The sequence below is a fragment of the Furipterus horrens genome, unplaced genomic scaffold (genome assembly GCF_987537825.1).
Source record: "Furipterus horrens unplaced genomic scaffold, mFurHor1.1.pri manual_scaffold_16, whole genome shotgun sequence".
NCBI classification, from domain to species: Eukaryota; Metazoa; Chordata; class Mammalia; order Chiroptera; family Furipteridae; genus Furipterus; species Furipterus horrens.
Genome location: NW_028327186.1, coordinates 11,785,808 through 11,808,159, shown reverse-complemented (window position 1 = coordinate 11,808,159; position 22,352 = coordinate 11,785,808). Strand labels below are relative to the sequence as shown.

The window sequence follows — 22,352 nt, the reverse complement described above, 5'->3', positions numbered from 1 at the left end:
CTATGTTTATAGTCTTCCTGCGATTTCTACGATTTCTACAGTTTAATTTGTATTCAACTCTGTAATCCATCTGGAAGTTATTTTGGCATATGATAGATTCAAATGAGCTTTCTTTAATTAACTAATTGTTCCAATACCACGTGTTGAAAAGATTAAATGTTTACATTTACTGAAGCACCTGAGCCCAAAGGTTTACCTCCCCACACAGATTGTAGGGACGTTGTACTTTCTGATACAGTCTCATTTTTATTTCCTATAAATTACATTTTTTCATTTCCTCTTGACCTATAATTGCTTGAGGAAAACAGAGACATTTTTAAATTTTTAAGTGTTTATAGCGTTTGGCTTTCAGCATCTTTCTTCGTGTTCATCTGGATTGCTCAGGCTCAGAGAACGGAGCCTACGTTCATCTGCACATCTTACGTTTTCCATCTCTGGGTTTTCTAAATCCTTTTTTTTTAATCAGAATGTCATATACCACATCATCAACATCCGTATCTGGTGCTACTTTTGGATTTTTTTCCACAAAAGCCTCTGGTACGTGTATGTCGTTTCTCCTCCTCCTCTTCCACTCGCCGTCTCCGCTCCTCCCTGGGCCCGGGGCTGGGTCTGCAGAACCCGGCCACCGCCTCCTCCTCAACGGCTCGGTTCCCTGACTCCCTCTGTCCCCGAACTTGTGACATCTGCTTGCCCAGACTCAGCTTCTGCTGAACCCAGGGCGCTCCCCGCCTGCGCCTGGATCTCACCTGCAAGGACGCCCTCCCTCTCCTCCTCTCTGCCCACCCCGCCAGCAGCACCTCCCGACGGCTGCGCCGGCCCCAGGAGGAGACGTCTCAGGCCCAGACCAGCCCCCGGGGGATCTGTGTCGCGGAGACGCAGCACCTACGCGTGTCCAGAGAACCGGAGGCCCCTTTCTCTCGCACGGCGAGCGTTTTACAGGCTCTGTGATGTCCCTTATTTAGACTTCAACCTAAAAGAGGCCAACCTACCTAGACTTCATGGTTGGGTTATAAGGGAAGGGGAGTTGAACAGCGGTAGAGTGACACTTGGTGAAAGCCACCTAGTCACCCCAGTCCTCCACCAGGGGGTCCGAGTCGGACTCGCCAGTGTGTGCCCACGGGGCAGCCCGGGCTGGGGCCCACCGCCGCTCCCCGCTCCCGAACGCCAAGGCGCGCCCGTCGGTGTTCACCGGCACTGCTGTTCCTGTGCCCCCTGAAGAGGGCACGGCCCCCGCCAGGTCGCACGTGGCAGACAAAGCACACATCAGGGCCACAACCGGACGCTCTGCCAAGTCTTCCAATCCCAGGTAGGGTCAACTTTGCCAACTTGTGCTTCTGAGTACCCTGGGCTGGGTAGCTCAGTTGGTTAGAGCATCGTCCCAATGCACCAAGGTTGCAGGTTCCATCCCCAGTCAGGGAACAAAGAAGAATCAACCAGTGATGCATAAGTAAGAGGAACAATAAAATCAGTCCCTCTCTCTCTCTCTCTCTCTCTCTCTCTCTCTCTCTCTCTCTCTTTCTCTCTGTGTGTGTGTCAAATCAATTTTTTCAAATGCTAATCAAGCTGCACAGAAAAAAAGAATCTAGGAAAGTACAAAATGTTTTTTGCATTTATTTTTTAGCCTTCTAATATTCTCCAACAAAATTTGGCAAGTTTAATGAAGTTTTTTTAACTGAAAAACTATGCGTGGGCTATTTTAAGGCTAACAACTAAGAAGAAAATATGTTTTTTCAACCATTTTAATGAAAGGTTTGTACCAAGTTCATGGCATTATAAATCCATGTCTTACATGAGCTGAATCCAGGACCCGTGTGCCAAGAGCACTAGCCTGTCACGGGGCAGGACGTCCAGCTTCTTCAAGTTCAAACACAAAACAGACCCTTGTAAAACACGCCGACGTGAACGCAGGTCCTCTGCCAATACCAAGGCACGCTCCGTCTTTAGAACAGTCCCATGCCTCACGGAGAGGCTCAGGCAGTAATGCCCCCTGACATGCTCCAGCCTTTGCAGATGCCGGGACGCAAACGACCTTTGTCACCTGCCTCTAAGTCAACACCACTCACCAAGCCTGCCCAGGCGTCAGAACGTGCAACCCATCAAAGATGCGTTCTCAAGGCGCGGAAGACGAAGGATGTTTTCTGCCCGTGGAATACTGATCGATGACACTTCTCCTCACTCACTGTACCTGTCATTTTAGACTAAACTGGAAATGATTTTAGATCCTGTTTTCCTGTGGCCAAGAGGTCAAGGGACACACATGTCAGAATTATCTCTAGGAGAAAGATATCAAATGCTTTACGGCTGATTAATTTTTTCCTTGTGAATCTGATGTTTTTTCATTTGCTCTCATTTTGGTTTCAGACAAACCATCTCAGGAGTTTTTACAGGTACTGGTATGATAGGGTTTTTACTTAATTTCTTGCCTCCTATTGGTGCCCCTTCCTCCCACACCAAGAATCTGGGTTCTTGAGAACACCAGAAACAGCCCTGGCTGGGGAGCTCCGTCGGTTAGAGTGTCGCCACCATCGGCCAAGGTCGCGGGTTCAATCCCTGCTCAGAAGCAACCAATGACTGCATCACAACGAAGCGATGATTTCTCCCTCTCTCCTCCCACCCCTCTCTCAAATTAATAAAAACAAATTTCACCAAAAAATGCCAGAAACAAAAACTTAAGATTACCCCCTGTGTATCTGCTCTACCCACGTCACACGGGCTCAGGACAGCCGCCAGTCCCAGCACCGACAACAGGGTCACCATCGAAAGTCATTTTATGTCTGGCGTCCTCTGTCCTTGGAGCGACCCATCCACAGTCAAACAAGTGTGTGTTATCGTCCCTTGAAATTATTCTTCTCTGAGATGCATGCCACCGAAGAAAGACACAATTATTTTTATGTTGTTTTCTGATCATTAGGGAATGATATGTTTTTAATCTTTTTTTTTTTTTTTTTACAATTCTGCAAAATAGTGGCACAAAATTCTAAAGTCGAAGGTATAAGCAGATGTATACAAAGAAGCTTAGCTTCTGTCCCTGCCCCTCTAGACCTTATTATCACCCTGTTTTTTTCCCAAGTCTTCACAAATTTCCTCCCGCCCTGCACAGGGGCTGTGCTAGGCTTCTCTGTGTTCTTCACGGCCGTGTCGGAGCCGCCGACGCCCATGAGGAGAACCGCTGCGGGGAGTAACTGGAATTATGATGCACATGCCATGCCTGCTACAGCTCCTAAGACAGGGAGGCTGCTTAACAAAGGGCCGCTACAATCGCACTCTTTTCTGAAAAAGGAAAACAGTCTTCCTCTTCCCTAGTTTTCAAGACTGGGGTTTCAGGCGTTACTTTGGAGACAATCCTATTTCACACCCCACGCCCCGCACCCCGCGCCACGCCTGGTACGCCGTGCAGACAGGATCCGCAGCGACGGAGGGGGTGACCGACTGTGTCTGAATGAACGGCTGTTCTTGGACCCACTGCTGCAGCAAACGGATTCCAGTGCAAACGGCCTCAGCCTGGAGCTGATAATCTTTCCTGAAAACAGCGTGTTCAGGATTGGGTTTTTAAATAGAGCACAGCATAGTCGTAGTTAATGCATGGATTTAATACATCCTCTGCATTTTAATGGAGCAGAAACCGAAGACAAAGGCAAAATTCCGAGTCGAAAATCTTGACTTTTCCTAATTAGAAAAGAAAGTTTGCTCGACCATTTTGAATGCCGCAGAGTAAAAAGCCTGTCAGCCTTCAATCCCCGAGGAAGGGATTAAGAGGAGGATTGATCCAAAGGCACTTGGAGCTCCGTCCTGTTGGTGGTCAGCCATGTGGAAAGAGCAGAGAATGGAAAGCGGAGCTGCCAGCGTCCAGACACAGGGAAAAACCCGATTCTCCCACCAAGCCTCTGGACTAACAGTGCTGGGAGGGAAGAAGTGATTTCCTCATAGTTACAGGTAGAGAGTTTTAAAAAATGAAAATGTACAGGCTTGCTCTAGAATTGCTCTCACTCCAACTGCAGAGATAAGACATCATGGGAATACTCCCTGCCCTGGCCGGTGCGGCTCAGCTAGTTGGAGCGTTGTCCCATACACCAAAAGGAGGTCATGGGATCAATTCCCAGTCAGGTCCCATGAAGGTTTAAAAAGACATCATGTGAATAATTACAAAAGCTGATGAAGTCCTGGAGCCATAAGCTGGGGGGTGGGGTGGGGTGGGGATGGTCTCCAAAGAGTAGCAAGAAGCCCCTGTGGACTGAGCGCCTCCCTGAGAGGCCACCTGAGCTGGCAATGTGGGGAACAGAGACAGTCAGGGAAGAACTGGGCATGTCAGGAGCCAAGGGCACCGCCAAGGGCACCGCCAAGGGAACCGCCAAGGGCGGGAAGGGCTGAAGACCCTGCAGCCAGAGCACAATGCACACAAAAGGCAATGAGGACGGGGGAGGCAGGTGCCCGGGCCAGCCCGTGGGGACGAGAACTACATCAGAGACGGAAACAGCGGGACCCCTTGACGGTTTTTAACAAGGGATGTGGTCTTCGACAAACAAACGTTCATGGCGCATCTACTGAGCACCAGGCCACGGAGGAAGATCAGAAACTCTGGTGACAAAAAGGCACAGTGCCAGCCCTGCCCCTATGGGGCTCGGAGCCCAGCGGGAGAGTCGGAGGAGCAGAGAGAGGGAGTTCGGGCGAGCACCTGGGAGGGGGAGAGGGGCACCTGGCGGAGAACGTGCGTCATTAAATCTGGGCCTGGGGGGTGAGAGGCAGCCACACAGTGATGTTTCTCTCCCTCTCTTTCTCCTTTCCCCTCTCTCTACAAATAAAAAAATAAAATAAACAAATAAATAAATTATTTTTTTTTAAAACTGGTCTTATTAGTTTAAAGAAAAAAAAAAAAATACCTGGACCTGGGAGGGGAGGAGTACGTTGTATTATTTACATGCATTTTCACATAACGTACAGGCGTTCACGGACGCAGCCGAGTGCCAACGCTCGGAAGTGGAAACCTGCCGCAAACAATGGTGCATCTGTGTGCGGGCAGAACGTGGACCCAACTGAAATGGTTTCTGGGCAGAGGCGATGATAAGAAGCCGTCGGTCACTGCCCTGAGCGGTTCCCATGGACCCTGGGCCGTGAGGCTCACCCCGAAGCGCTGCAAACCTCAGACCCCGATGCAGCACCCCCACAGGGTTTGCTGTCGGGGTACATAAGTCACCCAGGGTAGCACAAGAAAAGCCAAGGGACCAAGTGCACCCTAGCAACACGCCCACCTGCTCCACTGTCCTCATTCCCGTCCCCGCGACCCGCGGCAATTATCAGCTGCTTCGGAGGCAGAAAATACCGTAAGGAAAACATCCCCAGGAAGGAAGGAAGGACACCTGCTGCCACCTGGGTGGGAGGGGAAGGCGAGGATGGTATCGGGGTGTCCCTGTGGAAGCGATAATGGAGCTGAAGGGTGAACGAGGGTTTGACACTGATGGCAGGGGATGAGCAGAGGGAAAAGGAACAAAGGGGGACCTTCTAGGAACGGGGACAGTCTGTGCAAAGGCTGCCCTTGGAGAACAGCCTTGTGAGAGGACACACGGAAACTCCGGTCATCAAACCAGGCCTAGAAATTCACTGGACAGCAATGTTGACACGGAGTCCAAGTGGGTCACCCCTGCCTGCCACACACTTGTCCCCGACTTGACCTTGGAACGTCCTGCCCAGCACAGTAGCTGCAGCGCCCTGGCCACAGGGCTACTGATCTCATTTGGTAACTGCGGCCCAAGAGTGGGCGGTCCAGGCCGGAAAGCCAGGTGACCGAGCGTCCTGGTCTGCCTGGACTGTCTCAGTCCCATGGAAACTGGGACAGTTGGCCACCCTACAGACATTTCCAGAAGACTCGTATTAAGAGTATTATAAAGGGCCCCGGTGGGTGGCTCGGTCGGCTGGAGTGCCGTCCCACAAAGCAAAAGGTTGCAGGTTCAATCCCCGGTCAGGGCGTGAACAAGAGGCAACCAATCGGTGTTTCTTCCTCTCTCTCCCTCCCCCTCTCTCTAAAATCAATAAAACCTATCCTCAGGTGAGGACTTTTTTAAAAAAAGAGCACCATAAATGGGAACTAAATACAGAGAGTAACACAAGTCACTTGCGATGTCCTTCACCGGGCGCCATGCAGGGGCCCTCGTGGTAGAGCCGTCCACTACCCCGTCTGGAAGAACCTTCGCGAACGCCTCAGCTCCCCAAGTCCAGGCCCAAGGAAACACGGTCCAGAGTCACTAAGCCCTGAGTACGAGCAGACAACGTGCCCACGAATGACCACGGCCTCACGGAGCCTCGGCCCATCGGGAGCCTCTTCGCAAACCATGCCTACCCTGCTGGGACGAGGCCAGAACGGGCCCAGCGGGAGAAAACACTTCCCAACGCCAAGTGAGCCAGCCCGAACAGAAGGCTTGACACCCCCCGTGACAGGGAATACATCCCACCGTGGCCGCTACACTGAGGCCCTCCAACTCCAGCGCAGGGAGAACCAGCCACGCCTTGTCCGCCCTCACCCGGCTCTCCCCCGCCCGTGGCCCGCAAGCCAGCTCACCTTTGTTTTCTGTCGCGCCCTTGACCTCCGATGTTTTCCTCTTTGGCAGAGAGAGAAATGAGATGCTCCCCTCCAGCGTTCCCCTGGCCCTCCTCCCCATCCCCCTGGCAAAGCAACAAGACTTGTCAATCCCAAGTGCCACGCTTCCCCTGCGCGCCGCCCATGGGGGACCGACCGGCACAGAATGGAAGCCCAGCATTCATCAGGGAGATGCACACACTCAGGGTGTGGGAGACAGGAGCGCCCCCTCGCTTCCTTCCACGCAGGGAGGGAGGATGACAGTCGCATTGCTCAAAGGACCCAGCGTCTCCAAGTCTTCAAGCGGGGGTTTCAGAGAGAAGGGACAAAATAATTTTTCAAAAAGACCACCTAGCACCCCAAAAGTGAGTCCGGGAAGACAGCCGCAGAGGAAGAGAGTGTGGGCACAGTTCAAAAGCTGGACCTTGCATTTCCGTTCAGAGACCTAATGCTTTCGTACCTGAGAAATAACTGACTTCGCCCAAAGCTCAGTGATCGTGACATTCAGCATTCGCACATGCCAAAGCCGCCTGGGGACACACAGATGAGTGACGTCTGTGTGTCCGCCGTGTGCCTGAACGAGGACCAGACTACAAGTTATTCCAGTTCATGTGTTCTTGTCTCCTAGCTGACCGTGAGCCCACTTTCTCGTTAGATCGCGGAATCTTTGGAATAGCTCAGGAACATAACTACATTTGACCACGATGACTCATGCACAAAGGCATGAACGGTTCAAACTCAAATGGCCTGCTGCTTAAAAACATCCTATGCACGGCCAGAAACAACAGGGAAGTCTCCTGTGCGGAGACCACAGGGGTGGCTCGCTTGGGTCCAGGGAGAAGACCACAGCGCCCTGTGGATCCAAGATCTGAGTCCATCTTTCTTGTCTAGAAGCTTCAGAAGTTGGTATAGTCTTCCCAAGTTCCAAACTATTATATAAATACCTTGGAAACATGGATTGATATTTCTGAGGCCCGCCAACCGTTTAACCACAACGCAACTCCTGGCCAAGACATTCATAAAACGTTCGGAAGACGTTAGAAAGAATGTATTAAAAGATCAACAGCTTATAGAAGGCACTAGGAAAATTAGGTTTGTAATAAAAGCGTAGGAAGAGAGACATTTAAAAGAAGCTGTAAGAGGAGACTGCACAAAGACTTCCTTATTGTCTTCTTGTTACTCTTAGTATTAAAAAACTCATTCAAACATTTCTCTCATACTTCTGCTTCCCGCAGATTAGACGTAGAAATGTCTTGACTGAGCTGAAGGGCAGAGAGCGGGCCTGGGCGTAGGGCACTGGCTGTGCCGACGGGAAGATGGAGCTCTTTCACGCGGTTCTTACCTGGTCGTCGTAGCGATAGGTGAGGAAGCGCTCCCCCGTGGTATCTTCCAGAAAACTTCCCTGGGGGGACAGTGCAAACTCAGGCAGGAAATAGGCTCCCGGAGACATCTCTGCCATGGCCTGAAAGGCAAGGTTGCGGGGTTACCACCAAGGCCCCAAGGAGGGTCCCCGACGGCCATTTCTGAGAAGGCTGCTTCCCCGAGCCCCCAGGAGCGCTGTCCCAGAAGGGAAGGCCCAGGTGAGACACACCAGCTACCTGTGCTGAGGCTCAGAGAGATGAGGGCACACACGGTGTTTGTAACCTGACACCGGCCCGCACCCCCACGACCCCTGCCAGGGATCCCCCACTGTGCAGCCCACCTGCTTAGGTTCTGGGGAGGTTTCTTCTGCAATGCCACCTTCCTGTGGGCGGAGGGGCCTGTCTACCGCAGCAATCCTGCTACAAGGGCCGCAGCCTGCACCTGAATGCCTTTAGTGATGGGGAGCTCACTCTCCCAAGGTAACAGATGTCTGTCAGAATCTGGCAAGTTCACAGATAGCACACCAGTCTGAAGGGGTGCATTGCTCCCCAAATGAGTACGGGGTACTCTGGCCGACAACCCCTAACATTTGAGGAACTGTGTGAGTACCCCTCAGCCAAACACCACATGGTTTCAAACTTCAGCTTTACCCCACATCCCACTTTCCAAAGGAAACACAAACGGTGATCCTTGTGAATCCCTCCTAGAGCTGAGAAGTTGGGGTGTCTTGGGGAACACGTGTTCAGAAAGACGTGCGACGTGCTAGGGGGAGACCATCCTGCCCTGGGCTCATCAAATTCAGACTCTGGCAAACTGGAATTGGGATCTAAGAAACACCATGCCTGGCATGATCCCTTCATCTGCCACTGCACAGGTCTTCGCTCTCGAATTTTCTCTCTCTCTCCTTCCCTCACACACACACACACACACACACCTCCAATGGGCACCAGCAGGCAGGGCTGGGGTGAGGTACAAATTACAGAATTTTAAAAAAATTTTTAAATTAATTTTTAGAGAGAGGGGAAGGGAGGGAGGAAGACAGGGAGAGAAACAACCATCAGTTGCCTCTCGCACGCGCCCTGTCCGGGGACCAAACCTGCAACACAGGCCTGTGGCCTGACTGGGAATCGAACTGGTGACCTCCCGCTTTGCGGGATGACACCCAACCAACTGCGCCATGCCGGTCGGCCACGTGACGGTTTTAAGTATAGTGATCGGGGTAGGTCAGCGTTCCTTAAGGAATCACTATTTCCTTGTTTTCTCATTTTCTAAACTGACGAGCTGGGAACCTGCCGTTTTCCTTGGAAGCTGCCCGAGGTCTACACTCTTCAGGCACCTGGCTGCGATCTGCTTGTCCCAACAGCAGCGCTCTGACCCTTAGCTCCCTGGCCCCAGTCCTCGGAGTGCAGCCAGGCCACACCCTGGTTGTTCCAACGCCTCCTGCCCTTACGGAGCTTCCCCCGGCCCACGCGCGCCCTGAGAAGGTGGCACCGAGGAAGCCGCCGCTGCCTGAGGATTAGGTGGGCATGGACTGAGTCCCTGGCAAATATATGTACATCCCTCCTGCATGCGTGTGTATCAACGCAGTAGCAAAAAAAGAAAAAGAGAGAGAGAGAGATGAAAAAATTTTTAAAAGCATTACCACCAGCTCTTCCCGATTGGGCCAGGAGACACAACCCCACCTGACAAAGTCCAGAAACGCGTCGGGAACTTGTTCCTGTTTATTCAAGGTCTTTCTCACCCTACAGCTCCCTCTCAGGAAACAGCCCGTCTGTGTGGCTGAGATCATGCAGGCTTTCCACACGCAGCCTTCCAGGCGAAGGGAAAGACAGAAATGGGCTGTTTGTACATTCTCCCAAAAACGTTTATATCCATTGCAAGCTGGTTTGTTTTTCTAAGCCAAGGACAGGAAGTCTTCAGTGCGGCGAACACATCAGCAGGGCTGCCAAGTTCACTGCCAGGATGCTCACGCCTTTCGGGATGCTTCAGCCAGCAAGACGATGGGAAGGCTGAGGTCCAGAGTCAGAGCATGTTAGCGCTCCGTGTGTACAAAATGGCATCCCTCTGATTTTCACAAATGACAAAAAACTGGGGCTTTATGGCAAAATGTTAAGGACGTCTTGAGAACAAAAGGTGATAGATTTGTATAGTGAAGATGCTAATATCAATCCTCACAATTCAATGGTAACAAAGTCCCACAGGAACCACCAGTCAGCTGAAGAAATTACTATCCACACACAATTTTTGGTTAAAAAAATAAAAAAAGGAATGCAAACAACAGTGTTCAGTCCAAGCAGGGCGCTGGGTATAATACAGGTTTACAGGTTCAAGCTGATACCCTTTTAACATATAACTTTAATTTCTTAAAGAGATATAGAATGGTAACTAATCTTTTGAGTGCTTAAAACATCATCACACCGCCCTGGCCGGGTGGCTCAGTTGGTTGGAGAGTCACCCCATGCACCGAAAGGTTGCGGGTTCAATCCCCGGTCAGGGCACATGCCTATGTTGCAGCGTACAGGAGGCAACCGAGTGATATTTCTCTCGCACATGGATGTTTCTCTCTCACTCTCTCCCTTCCTCTCTAAAATCAATAAACATGTCCTTGGATGAGGATTTAAAAAAAAAATCATCACACCATTCCATATTTGTTTGACACTTGGATTAGTGTTACTATCGGTACCGGATACGTGGAAAACCACACTCATAAACTAGACAAAGCTGGAGACACTGAACACCTGTTATAATTGGTGACGGGCGCGCAAGGTTAGCAAGGGGCCACATTGAAGGGGCCAGATTTGCAGCTGGGGACCCAGGGGTCCAGCCCCCCCGGACAAGGAACTGTGTGGCCCTCGGCATGCCCCTTCACATCTCCAGTCCTGCTCCCCATGAGGTTAAATGGAGGGGATCAGGCGAGGTGAGCTCCAAAATTCATCATAACGGGGAAAATTGGACATGAAAATGAAAGGACAGTGATTTTATTTCTTTATTGTATTTATTTATTTTTACAGAGAAGGAGAGAAACATCAGTCTGTGGCTGCCTCTCACGCAGCCCCAACCGGGGACCTGGCCCGCAGCCCAGGCCTGTGCCCTGACTAGGAATCGAACCGGCGACCCTTTGGTTCTCAGGCCAGCGCTCCATCCACTGAGCCACCCCAGCCAGGGCAGTGAGTTTGTTTCTTTACTGATTTTTTTAATAGAAAGTACGCCAGGAGCAAAGCAGGAAGAGATGTGTAGGGAAGCGGGAGAGGCTGTGTGGCTGGCCCTTGAGCCAGACTGGTGGGCAAATCACGAAGTGGGTACTTATCGCTGTTAAATAGAGAAAGGAAACTGCTGTCACAGAGCGTGGACTAGAGGGGGAGCGGGTGAGGCAGGAGGCAGGAGGCCAGTCGGCCACTCTAACATCCCAGGACCGGAATGCCCTCATGAGCACGGAGGGAGGAAAATGAACCCTAACAAAGTCACACAAAGTCAGAACTCAAGGTAAGAAAAAAATGATGCCGACATATTTGAAATACGGGGAGAAACAAAAACGTTTTGGAAAAAAATTCTAAATAATCAAAACCAGCTCTTGGGGGAAAAAAAAATCGTGGTGGTTCTTGAAAAGAAAAAAGGAAACAGAATCAGTAATGAACATCCTTCCCATGAAGACAACAACAGACTCAGAAAGTTTTAGAGGTGCGCTCTACAAAACACTCCAAGCGTAAATAATTCCAATCTTTAAAAAACTCTTTCAACACATAGGGGAAAAAAGGAACACCCAATAATTCATCCTATGAGATCATAACCTTGATAACAAAACCAGACAAGAAGAAGACAAGAAAGAAATTACATGTCAATCTCACCCGGGAAATGAATGCAAAGTTCCTAAATAAAATATCGCCACGATAAATCTAACGCCATACCAACAGGAGCCATCAACAGTGGAACAAATCGATAAATTGCGGTGTATTTAGGCCCCGGAGCACCGCAGAGCAGTGAAAATGTCTGACCTCAACTTCACACATCAACAGAGCAGGAACCTGAGCACAAGAGACCCAGTATGATGTCACTCAGATAAAATTCAGAGAAGGCTGACGCCACATCAGAGATTACTCTGGGTTACATACTCAAGTAGTTAAAGAAAGTACAGGCACAGAATTCACCTTCTGCTGTGGTGACGTCTGAGCAGAGAGGCCAATGCAGCAAAAAAGGGTGACAGGAGAGGCTCCTGGGATATTGATTAAGTGCCGAGTCGTAAGCACCAAGGTGGGTACATGGGTGTTCGGGACATCACTACCCCTGGGCCACCTCGTGTCCTCGAAGCCTTCTGCTCCATAATTTATTTTGTGGGTGTTTGCATGTATAGTATAAATATATCTGTGCATCTATGTGTATCCAGTATGTGTGCATTTGTAATATTTGCATACATACATATTTTGTTGTGTGCGTATATATATTCAAAATAGTAATAACAAAATAATTTATAGTAAAATATACAGGCCGAGGCTGGATAGCTCAGCTGGTTAGTGTCCCGATACGCCAGGGTTGCAGGTCCGACCTTTGGTCAGGACACAGACAAGAAGCAACCACCGAGGCCTGAATAGATGGAACAACAAATCGATGTCCCTCCCTCCCTCCCTCCCTCTCTCTCTCTCTGCCGCCCCTCCTACTTTCTCCCCCTGCCTCACTAATGCTGGCTTCATCTTGACTCAAAGGAATGACCGGTCGTATTGAGCCAATACCTTCAACTGAATTTGAGGCCTCAGTCCCAACCTCTCCAAGCGCGTTTCGTTACGCTCCGAAACCTCTGACCAAGCTCAGGCGAATGCCACGGGCCGGCCCGGGGCACCTTCCTCCACAGCGACGGGGAGGAGCGCGGTCTGGTCCGCCTAACCCGGGCTGGGTAACACACGGGGGGAAGGGTGGATGGGAAGCAAATCAGAATATATTCACACTTCTTTACAAGTTGCAAACAACACATTTTTGTGACTGAAGAATAAACACAGCTCGCGTCTAAAGAAGCAAACATTTATAGGAAAGTCATTAGCTGACATCTGCTCTCTGATGGAAAATGTAAGGAAAGCTGCATGTGGGCCGAGCCCAGGGAAGGACCAATTAGGTTATTTAGACTACAGCACTATCACGCCTCCTTGAACAATAAACAGACAGGGACGTCCTCTGCCCTTTGACACCCCTGTTCTCCATCGACGCCCCCAACACGTCCTTCTCCCGACACCCCGGTCTGACGTCTACTCCCACTAACTGCCAACAGCCAGGCTGCACCCCGGGGGGGCTCCCTGAGCAGACCGGGCATGTCGGGGAAGACAGGGAAGCAGGGATGGAGTAGAACAGAGAGGGAGAAAAGAAAGACAAGAAGTTAGAAACGATGTGCCCAAGGCAGCGACAGCCAGGGTGACTCCGCAGCTGGCCCCCGGCATGGACGCCACGGTTGTCCAGAGCAAGACACCAAAGGAACAAGAGGAGCGTCTCTCGTCCTAGCTCTGACACTCACGCGAGCTGACGCCACGGGGAGGTCTGTTCTGCGCTCTGTGATCCTGGATGTTCTGTTTACTCTGAGCTTTTAACTACAACTGGTCTACCCCATACCGTGCCATTGAGAAGCCTGCCACCGTCATGAGTCACAGGCCAAAGAGGGGCACAGAGGGGCATTCCACCAAGAAACGCAGGAATCCTAAATATGTAGGCACCGGACCACAGAGCTTCAAAATACGGGGAGCAAACATTGAGAAAACCAAAAGGGCACAGAGCCAAACGCACAGCTTTGGTTGGGGATTTCATCACACCTCTCTCAGCTATGGCTTCACTGACTCGATAGAAAAACTCATCCAGGATCAAGAAGAACTAAGAACTAAACATCATCATCAACTGACAAAATATCGACGACATTTAAAGAACCCAACAGCTGCCCATGGGACACCCCCAGGCAAAAGTTAGTCTTCACCTCTCACCACAAAAAATTAATTTGAAATGGATCCTGAATTTAAACATAAGCATGGACAGCTATAAAACTTTTAGAAGAAAAGAGAGGAGAAAAGAAAAACAATGACAAAAAATGCTTCCATTTTATGAAAACAACAAAAATATTGATATGAAAATTCAGGCCGCACTCACCAACACCCCTTATGAATACAGATATGCGGCTTTTCAATGAAATATTTGCAAACCAAGTCCAGCTGAAGACGACCAAGACGATATATCACGGCAAAGTCCAGTTAATGCCAAAAGACAAGGATGTTTCAATATCAGGGAATCTATGAATGTGATTCATCATGTCAGCAAGTGGTAGGAGGGAAAGGAGCTGACCGACCATCCAGACAGCTCTGAAGAACCCTGCTGGCCAGCAAGCTGGGAATTCCAGCCTCACGCGTGCGCAGCAGCTGGTCTAAGAGAGACCCCTGTCGCCCCGGAGAGCAGAGCTACACCGGGTGGTGGCCAACCCGAATCAGCGTGAGGAGGCTCATTTACCAACCCCTCCCTCCAGCCAAATGTCGGAGATGGAGAATCGATCAATACGCACCATGGACAGAGCAGGCTCTACTGGGTAGGGCAGTGTTTTTTCAGACTCTACATACAGTCCCTGAATGTGGCACGAAATTAACTTATTAGGTGTCAGCCAGACTTCTTTTGCATGGAACCACTTGGAATTAAATGGACAATGAAGCAAATAGGACGGTGAGTCACTCCCAGGAGGGGTACGTGTGGTTTCTTGAAACTTTGGTTCCAGTAACAAGAATACACACACATGTACGTGTGTTGAGTCATGATGTTCATCAGTTCACTTCTTCCTGGGGGTCACCGTCAGAAAGCTGAAGTAACACTGCACGGGGGGTTGAGAGGAATCCGTTTCTAGATTTCTACTTGCTACAGATGAAGGATGAGGGTTGACGTGATGAGGGTTGACGTGATGAGTGAGACGGTACGGGAGACATCACGGCCTCCCTGTCTCTCACGGATGCTATCTCATGAAGTAAGGCTGGCTTTACGTAACGAACGGACACTCAGCCACAATTCTTCATTCACGCTGGCTTGTAATGGTGGTGGGAGGGGAGTCATGAAAGCAGGCTTTTCAGCGCTGTACAGCCTCAGTGCACAGCCTGGTTTTGCCAGATTACATTAGATTAGATTATTCTTCAAAACCATTCCCACCCGCCCTGACCAGTGTGAGTCAGGTGGTTGCATGTCATACCGCAAAGTGAGAGGCTGCCAGCTGGATTCCCGGTCGGGGCCCGTGCCTGGGTTGCAGGTTCCGTCCCCGACTGAGCACATATGGGACCACAAGTGGCCGCCGATCAATGTTTCTCTCTCACATCGGTGTTTCTCTCCCTCTCTCTCTTCCCTTCCTCCCCCTCTAAAAAATAAATACATAAAATATTCTTAGAAAATATTCCCACTCCTCACCCCATGTGTGTGCACACACGCGCACATACACACACGCACACGCACACACACACAATCTCCATGAGAGGAGCATGCTTGCCCGCCCCAGTGATGTAAGGCTCAGCCCTATAACCTGCCCTAGTCCCAGAGCAGATGAGAGTTCCCCCCTCCCCCGACCACGGCTTCAGCTATGTGAGTCACTCCGGCCAGTGGGATATTCGCAGAAATGACACTCAGAATGCACGAGAAACTGTATTTGTAGCAGCATTATTTGCCACGGCAAAACACTGACCAGCCCACATGTTCAGCAGCAAAGAATTAGTTAATAGACCATTAACTAATGACGCAGTACCAGGAAGGCATGAAATATTAGTACATAAAAAGATTTAATGGCATGTAGAAATGTTCCTCACAGTGTTACTTAAAAAGTTATAAACAACATAAGGTGTAATCACTTTTTATAAGACATATATATAGATGTTAACCTTCTAAGAAGACTAGTAAATGTAAACACCATAAAATCCTAACAACTGGTCGAATTAGATGCGATTTTTTTCCATGTTTACCCTTTCCTGTGTTCTCCATATTTTGATCATGAAAAAGCTTTATGTTTTTAAAGAAGGGGGAAAAACACAATGGAAATTTCAAAAGAGAGAGGGACAAGAACTTAAAGAGTCCTTCCATCTTGTAAATAAGTTTCTTCTTTAAAGAAAGAAAAGAGAGAGAGAGAGAGAGTTCTTCCTCCTTGTGTGTAAATGATGCTCAAAAGACAACAGTATTTCATTTCTAACCGAAGGCAGGGATGCGCAGAAGCACGGGCCGGAGCTGTTCGGTGCTGACAAATTCCAGAAAGTAATTGCCTAAAAGACTTGGAGAAGAGACGGCTTTATGCTGCCATGCTATTTATGGAAATTAGTATCTTTGTAAAAACAAACTGAGAGCACTGACCACCATGAGCCTGAAACGCGGTTTCCATAAAGTGTCAGCTCGGGCGCGGCGAGGGCCCGTAGCCCCCCCTCCCTTCTCTTACGAAACGTTACCTATAATTGGGTTTTTCCTCTGGTATCCCTGATCCCTCCCTTTCGCCTTGGCTGCTTCCCCTTGGAGAACATATATACCGGATGTTCACTTTGCTCAAGAACAAAAAAAAGAAACCCTTTCCAGGGACCCTGCTCTTCCCTCCAAAAGCATCACTCACTTCCCGCATCCGGCGCCACCGTCCACAGTCCCCACCCTCACACGTAACCGAACACATCACAAGACCAGGGTGCGTGTTCACCCTCATGCGCCCCCTGAAACTTGCTCAAAGCCTCAAGGAGTTTTCAGTGTCTCTCTCGCTCCCCGCCCCCCAATCCCACGTCATCGCTGGTCTCAAGCGCCACTACTTCAGGTTCCTAAGCGGTTCCCATCTTCACACCCTCAGTGGGGACCCACTCACGCCTGCGGACGGAGGGACTGCAAGGTCTCACGGTGACGGGCCGGCCGGGGCCCACAGCCTCCCGCGGGGCCTTTGCTCAAGGGCACCCCCGGCGGCCCGATGGAGCCTTAACGGTGCCTCCCATTACCTGCTCATCGAGGCCCTCAGGACTGGGTGCTGCCCTGCGTGACGTCCCCTGTCACGGGTGTGTCATGCTCCTCAGGGTCCTCCCCAGCGCAGCCACAAACTGTGTCTATCATCCTGAGCTCCCACCTCTTGCTGCCACGCAGCCTACTCTTCACACATACGGTCTCAATGGAAACCCAGTTTTCATTCAATTACTTGTCACATCCATCCCATGCTCCCTGACGCTCAGCCTCACATGGGCATTAATTCTCTCTCAGCCACCTGGTGGCAGCACTAATAAGGCAAGGGGGCATACTAACGAGCACCTTTAAACACCCCAAACACCAAAATCCCAAGGGATCTCAGGTGGCCAGCTGCGAATCATACCCTGTCTGTCCCCAGGGAAATAACCAAGTGTCCCGCCCAAGCGCAGGGCCCTGGAACTGACCGATTGCACCAGAATTCTCCCAGGGCCCAAGGTGGGGCGATTCTGGCTAATCCCCTCCCCAGCTCACACCTGCAGGCCCCGCCCCTGGGACCAGGCCCCGCCCCTGGGACCAGGCCCCGCCCCCTTCCAGCCTCGGCTGGACACTCATTACAGGCCACTGTTTCTGTCTGGTTTTGCTTGGGACTCTCTGAGATGCAGAGATGTTCGCGAGACAGGTAGTGAGGTGGTGGGGCTGGGATGGGATTCAAACCGCGGACGCCGCGGGCGAGGCAGCCGGCGGGCCCGGAATCTCCTTTTACGGCCTTCTGTGCACACTGCCCCATACATGGAAACACGCTGCCAGCAGCACGCAGATATGGAAAAATCCAAAAGAGGTTCATGAGTGATTCAAGCTGGGCACACACTGCCCTTGGCCAAAGGTCAACAGACTGCCTCAGAGCACATTCGGATTTTACAGAGTGAAAGAAGACAACGGAAAACTCCGCACCTTCACGCCTCAGCCCCAGGTGACCAGGAACAAATCTCTGAAGCTCCCCTGGCCAGTTTCAGACCAGGAGACGGGTCGGAAAAGCAAGTGCCCCCATTTTAGCCACATGCTACCCCTCGCTGACCAGGAAACCATAAACTCACCTCGAGTACTTTTGTTCTAACAAAAGATATCTATTAAAATATGATTACACAGCAGGACCAACAAAACAGGATTAATGAGAGAGAAGTCCTTCGCCAAGTGGTTCTCATGAATCTCAGAAATCATGGGACCCTGGAGCTGCAAGGGGCCTTAGAAAGAGAGACCAAGAGAGGCGGAAAAGTCTGATTAATCTACCCCAAGTGTAACTCTTTATTCATGCGTGTATGCTCACGTGACAGATGTTAAAGTCCCTATTAAGTGCCAGGCCCTTCGCTAGACCCTGAAGGGACAGAGGCCCCCAAGCCATGAGCCAGAGAACTACGTCTAATTCACACAGGGCACCGAATGGGCTGGCCTGTTCTAATGCATACAAGGTCCAACAGGAGCCAGCAGCAGCCCTGACTAAGATGTTGTCCTGCACCTTTAGATCTGGGGCTACAAACTGCTTAACCACAACCAGGCTACAAACACATTTGCATGGCTTCCAGTGCTTTAAAAACCAGGAGCTTTCGCAGACATCTGGATGATGCAGCTAACCTTAAAAAAAAAAATTGGACGATCTGGTGCTTGTGGGCTCGTGTCCCCACCTGGCGATGCTCAGCTGGAACTGAGCAGAAGTGGCTCTGAATAAACGAATCATATGCCAGGTACTTTGCCACTGTCCCCACCACTCCCTACTGTCTCTCAGGCAAGGCTAGCATCACTCCTGTCAGCAAATGAGGATGCAATGGATGAGCTGGGTCCTCCCGGACTAGTGGGAAACACAGAGTAAAAAAAAAAAAAATGAGAGAGACTGCAAGACAGTGTGGTATACGCTGACAGAAGTCAACTTAGAATACTTAGTGGCTGAGCTAAAGCCAGACCCTGAGCTCTGCCCATTCCTTGAGCCCAGCCTCTAGCAGCCCAGCCAATCCTGGGCACAGGCAGACAGCCACTCTAGACTGAAAGAGAGGGTGCATCACAGTCCCAAGTCATCTCTGGCACGTGGTGCCCACCATGGCATTGGGGCCCTTGCTCAGGACTCAGAACCCAAAGGATCTGGATTATTTTTATAGGTAAGTCAACCAATGAGGATAGGTTGGAGGTGAGAGAGAAAATTACATTCTCTTCAGTATAGTAGAAACACAACTCACAGCACATCTTGAGTGATCTAGAATAAAGCTCCTAAATAAGCAGAACAGGGGACCCATCCCTCTCCCCTCCCTGTTACCTGCAAGAGAGCAGAGTGCACGAAAACCATACATATCAGCAGCCACCAGGGGCTCTTGCGGGAAGCCATGGGGTCCGGTGTCCTGCGGGGATCTCCCTGGAAGCCTATAAAAGAGGAAATACTTAATTTCCCACCAGCTCTGGCCCCAGGTGCCACTTCCAATCAGAGGGAGATTGGGAAGGTGTGTGTGGGTCTGAGACGGGGCTGCCCGGGGCTCTCTCCTCGGACGGGTCCCCGTGGAGGCCAGGAGGGCAGCTGGACCTGCCTCCAGCGCGCAGCCCACACTGCCAGCCCCCCAGAGCGCGCGACATCTCTGCACCAGCCACTCTCCAGTTCATTTGTCAGCCGCAGGGTGTGGCTCCTGGCAAACAGCTCAGGAAGCCAACATGGAGCCAAGGGTTAGGGCACCTGCCAGCTTCTGCTGCTTCAGGCAGAAATGAGTCTAAGGCCAACAGAGCCATCTCAGAGAGGGGAAGGGACCTACTTAAGGTCACACAGCACGACTGCAAGGCAGGTCTTCTGAAACGTCACGGCTTTCCCCGCCGGGGACACGGCGCGCCCTCAGCGCCCCGCCGCTGCAGCCGGAGAGGCCTGCGAGGCAGCCAACAGTCTCCCAAAGCGGGGGCGGGCTGCGACCCCAGGAGGGCCGCGGGGGTGTCTTCAGAGCTCTCCTGCGAGTTCACGGCGACAGCAGCCTGAGCCGAGACTGGAAAAGCCGAAGTCACCCTCGCCTCGCGCTCCGCCGCGCGGGCGCCTTGGCCGGGCCGGTGTCCGGGGGCGGGTCGGTGGCTCCTCTCCATCTGGAGAAAGCATTAAGCGCCCGGCCTAATGCGATCCGCAAATGTGCCGCTGCTTCCGACCCGGGGCGGCCACGCCGGGCTGCAGGGAGGCGGCGGGGCCGGGGAGCCCGCGCCCCTCATCGCTCGCTGGCACAGCCGGGCCGGCCACCCGCGGCCACGCTGGGGCTCCTCCGGCGCCCGCCACGTCCTGTCACCCCGCGCCGCGCGCGGCGCCTCCGCCCTCCGCCCTCGAGGAGCTCGATACCCGCCCGCGGGCCCTTCCGACACCCGAGGCTTCTGGCTGCCGTCCACCCGTTTCTACCTAGACGCCCCCACACCTGAAAGGCCCCCCTCAAAAAACACCCCAGAGCGCCCCTCCGCCCGCGCAGAGCCGCGCACGTCCGTCTCCGAACCCTCCAGACCCCGCGGAGGGGGTTGGGTTCCTTTCTCTTTTTTGTTAAATTTTCCTGTTTGTTTTAGTATTGCCAAGGCACTGACACCTTTATTTGCAAAGTTTGAACTGTCAAGTATGTCCAAAGCGTCCCCGACCCGGGTCTTACCCGCTCCCGCGCCGAGCACCCGCCTGGCGCCGCGGACGCCTCCGGAGCGAGCAGCCGGGCGGCGCGCGCTGAGGGCACCCGGCGGGGCAGCCCCGCCGACACCTGGTGCGGACTCCGGGCCCGGACCTTCCCCGGCGCCGGCCTCAGCCCGCCGCCGCCGCCGCCGCCGCCGCGAAGTTAAATGGGGCCGGGCCGGGCCGGGCCGCCCCGCCTCCGCCGCCCCCCCGTGCGCGCGGCGCAGCGCTGGCCCCGGCCCAGAGCGCAGGGCGCGCGCCGCCACCTGCACCGCCCGGCAAGTGCACGGCGCGCCCTGCGCCGCCCGCCCGCGCGGGGTCGCCGGCGCGCGGGGAGCGTGAGGGGCACGGCCCGGCGCTCGGAGCGCGCGGAGCCGCGGCGACGGCGAGACGCGGCTGGAACGTTTCTGCGCCCGCTTCCTGGAAGCCACTCCTCGGCCGGGCCGGCCGCCAGGCGCGGTGCCAGAGCCGGGGTTGCCGACGCCGCCGGCGGCCGCGCTGAGGAGAGCGCCCCGCCCCCGCCCCCGTCCCGCTCGGCCCGGGCGCCGACTCGGCTCAGGCAGGCCCCGCGGCCCCACGGACGTTTGCCCGGAACCGCTGGCTCGTGCCTGCGCTCAGGCGCTCCCAGCCAGGCAGGACTGCAGCCGGAGACCAGCGCCCCTCCCGGCGCCAGGCACAGGGGCCGCGGGACCCGGAGCCCCCTCTTAGCCGGGAACCTGCTGCCGCTTCATATGAGCCGAACTCGGCTGCCCCAATAGGGGGACTCCCAGGCCCGGGATTTGGGGTGGGAACGGTGGTGCCAGGGACCTGGGTGGGTTTCCTGTGGACTCGTAGTGATGCAGAGAACCAGGGCGAAGTGCTTGTCGCTGGCCTTAGCCCAGTCTCAGCGGCATCCAGCCCAGGCAGCGCGGTCAGCATTTCCTTGGGTGCCGAGTGTGTACCAGCCGCTGTGCCAACTCCCTTATGAGCCTCAGCGCACCTGTGGCGTTGGCCAGCGGCATCATTCCCATGTCGCCCATGAGGACACAGGCTCGGAGCAGTAACCGGCACAGCGATTTGCAAAGCCAGGATTGGAGCCTGGAGCTCTTCTGAAGTTCTGTTCTGCGGTTGGCACATTCCAGGGGGTGGTACAGCTTTACCAAGAGGAGCTGGCCCCGCCTGCCTGCGTCTTTAGGGCCCCTTCCTCACTCTGGTGGCTTCCTCTGGCCAAGAGGACGACCTCAGGACCAACTCCCAACCCAGTGAAAAATGGCTGAAATTGGTGGGAACTGAGCAGAGGGCGTTCAGTGTGAAGGGGCCAGAGGGGCAGGGGATAGGGAGACCCGTCAGTGAGGGGCAGAGAGGGTTGGGCTAAACCTGGCCATGTGCACCGTTGAGTGTCCGCAGCCACCACAGTTATGTCCCATAGAGTCATTGAATTTGTGAACACGGAACTATTGCTCCTAAGGGAAATACAAGGTTAGGTTCCTGCCAGCCTCTGGTCACACCATTTGTCAGCCGATCCATATGTGACCTAACTGGATGTGTGCTTCTCTTTCAAAACATGGTATTCAACCTATACTGTCGATTCACTCATGTTGAACTCGCAGCGACCAGCACTACACGTCATGCCTGAAGGAAGTTTACCTAACACAGGTGTCTTACCTGACACTAGTACCTTACCTCTCTGGAGGGCACATGCCAGCCTCCTTCTGCTTAGGACCAGACAACTGCTCTTAGGGGCCATTTTAAGCAGTGAAATCACCAATAAAAGAAAAAAATGTGAAAAGTACCATGACATAGGCCATAAAAGGAGAGTACCTGAGGCCCTGGCCAGGTAGCTCAGTTGGTTAGAATGCCCAGATACACCAAGGTTGTGAG

General features: G+C 52.7%; 1 protein-coding gene across 1 annotated transcript in view; it reads right to left on the bottom strand.

Annotated features, from left to right (window-relative positions):
* Nucleotides 1-20,510, bottom strand: part of ADAMTSL3 (ADAMTS like 3) — a 108,485-nt gene extending 87,975 nt beyond the window's left edge. The window contains exons 1-3 of the mRNA XM_090263691.1: nucleotides 20,479-20,510; nucleotides 19,140-19,243; nucleotides 7,911-8,030 (exon numbers count right to left, since the gene is read on the bottom strand). Coding sequence (XP_090119817.1) covers nucleotides 7,911-8,030; nucleotides 19,140-19,208 — 189 coding nt within the window. The 5' untranslated portion in view covers nucleotides 19,209-19,243; nucleotides 20,479-20,510. The remainder of the gene's footprint in view (nucleotides 1-7,910; nucleotides 8,031-19,139; nucleotides 19,244-20,478) is intronic.
* Nucleotides 20,511-22,352: the final 1,842 nt, after the last annotated feature.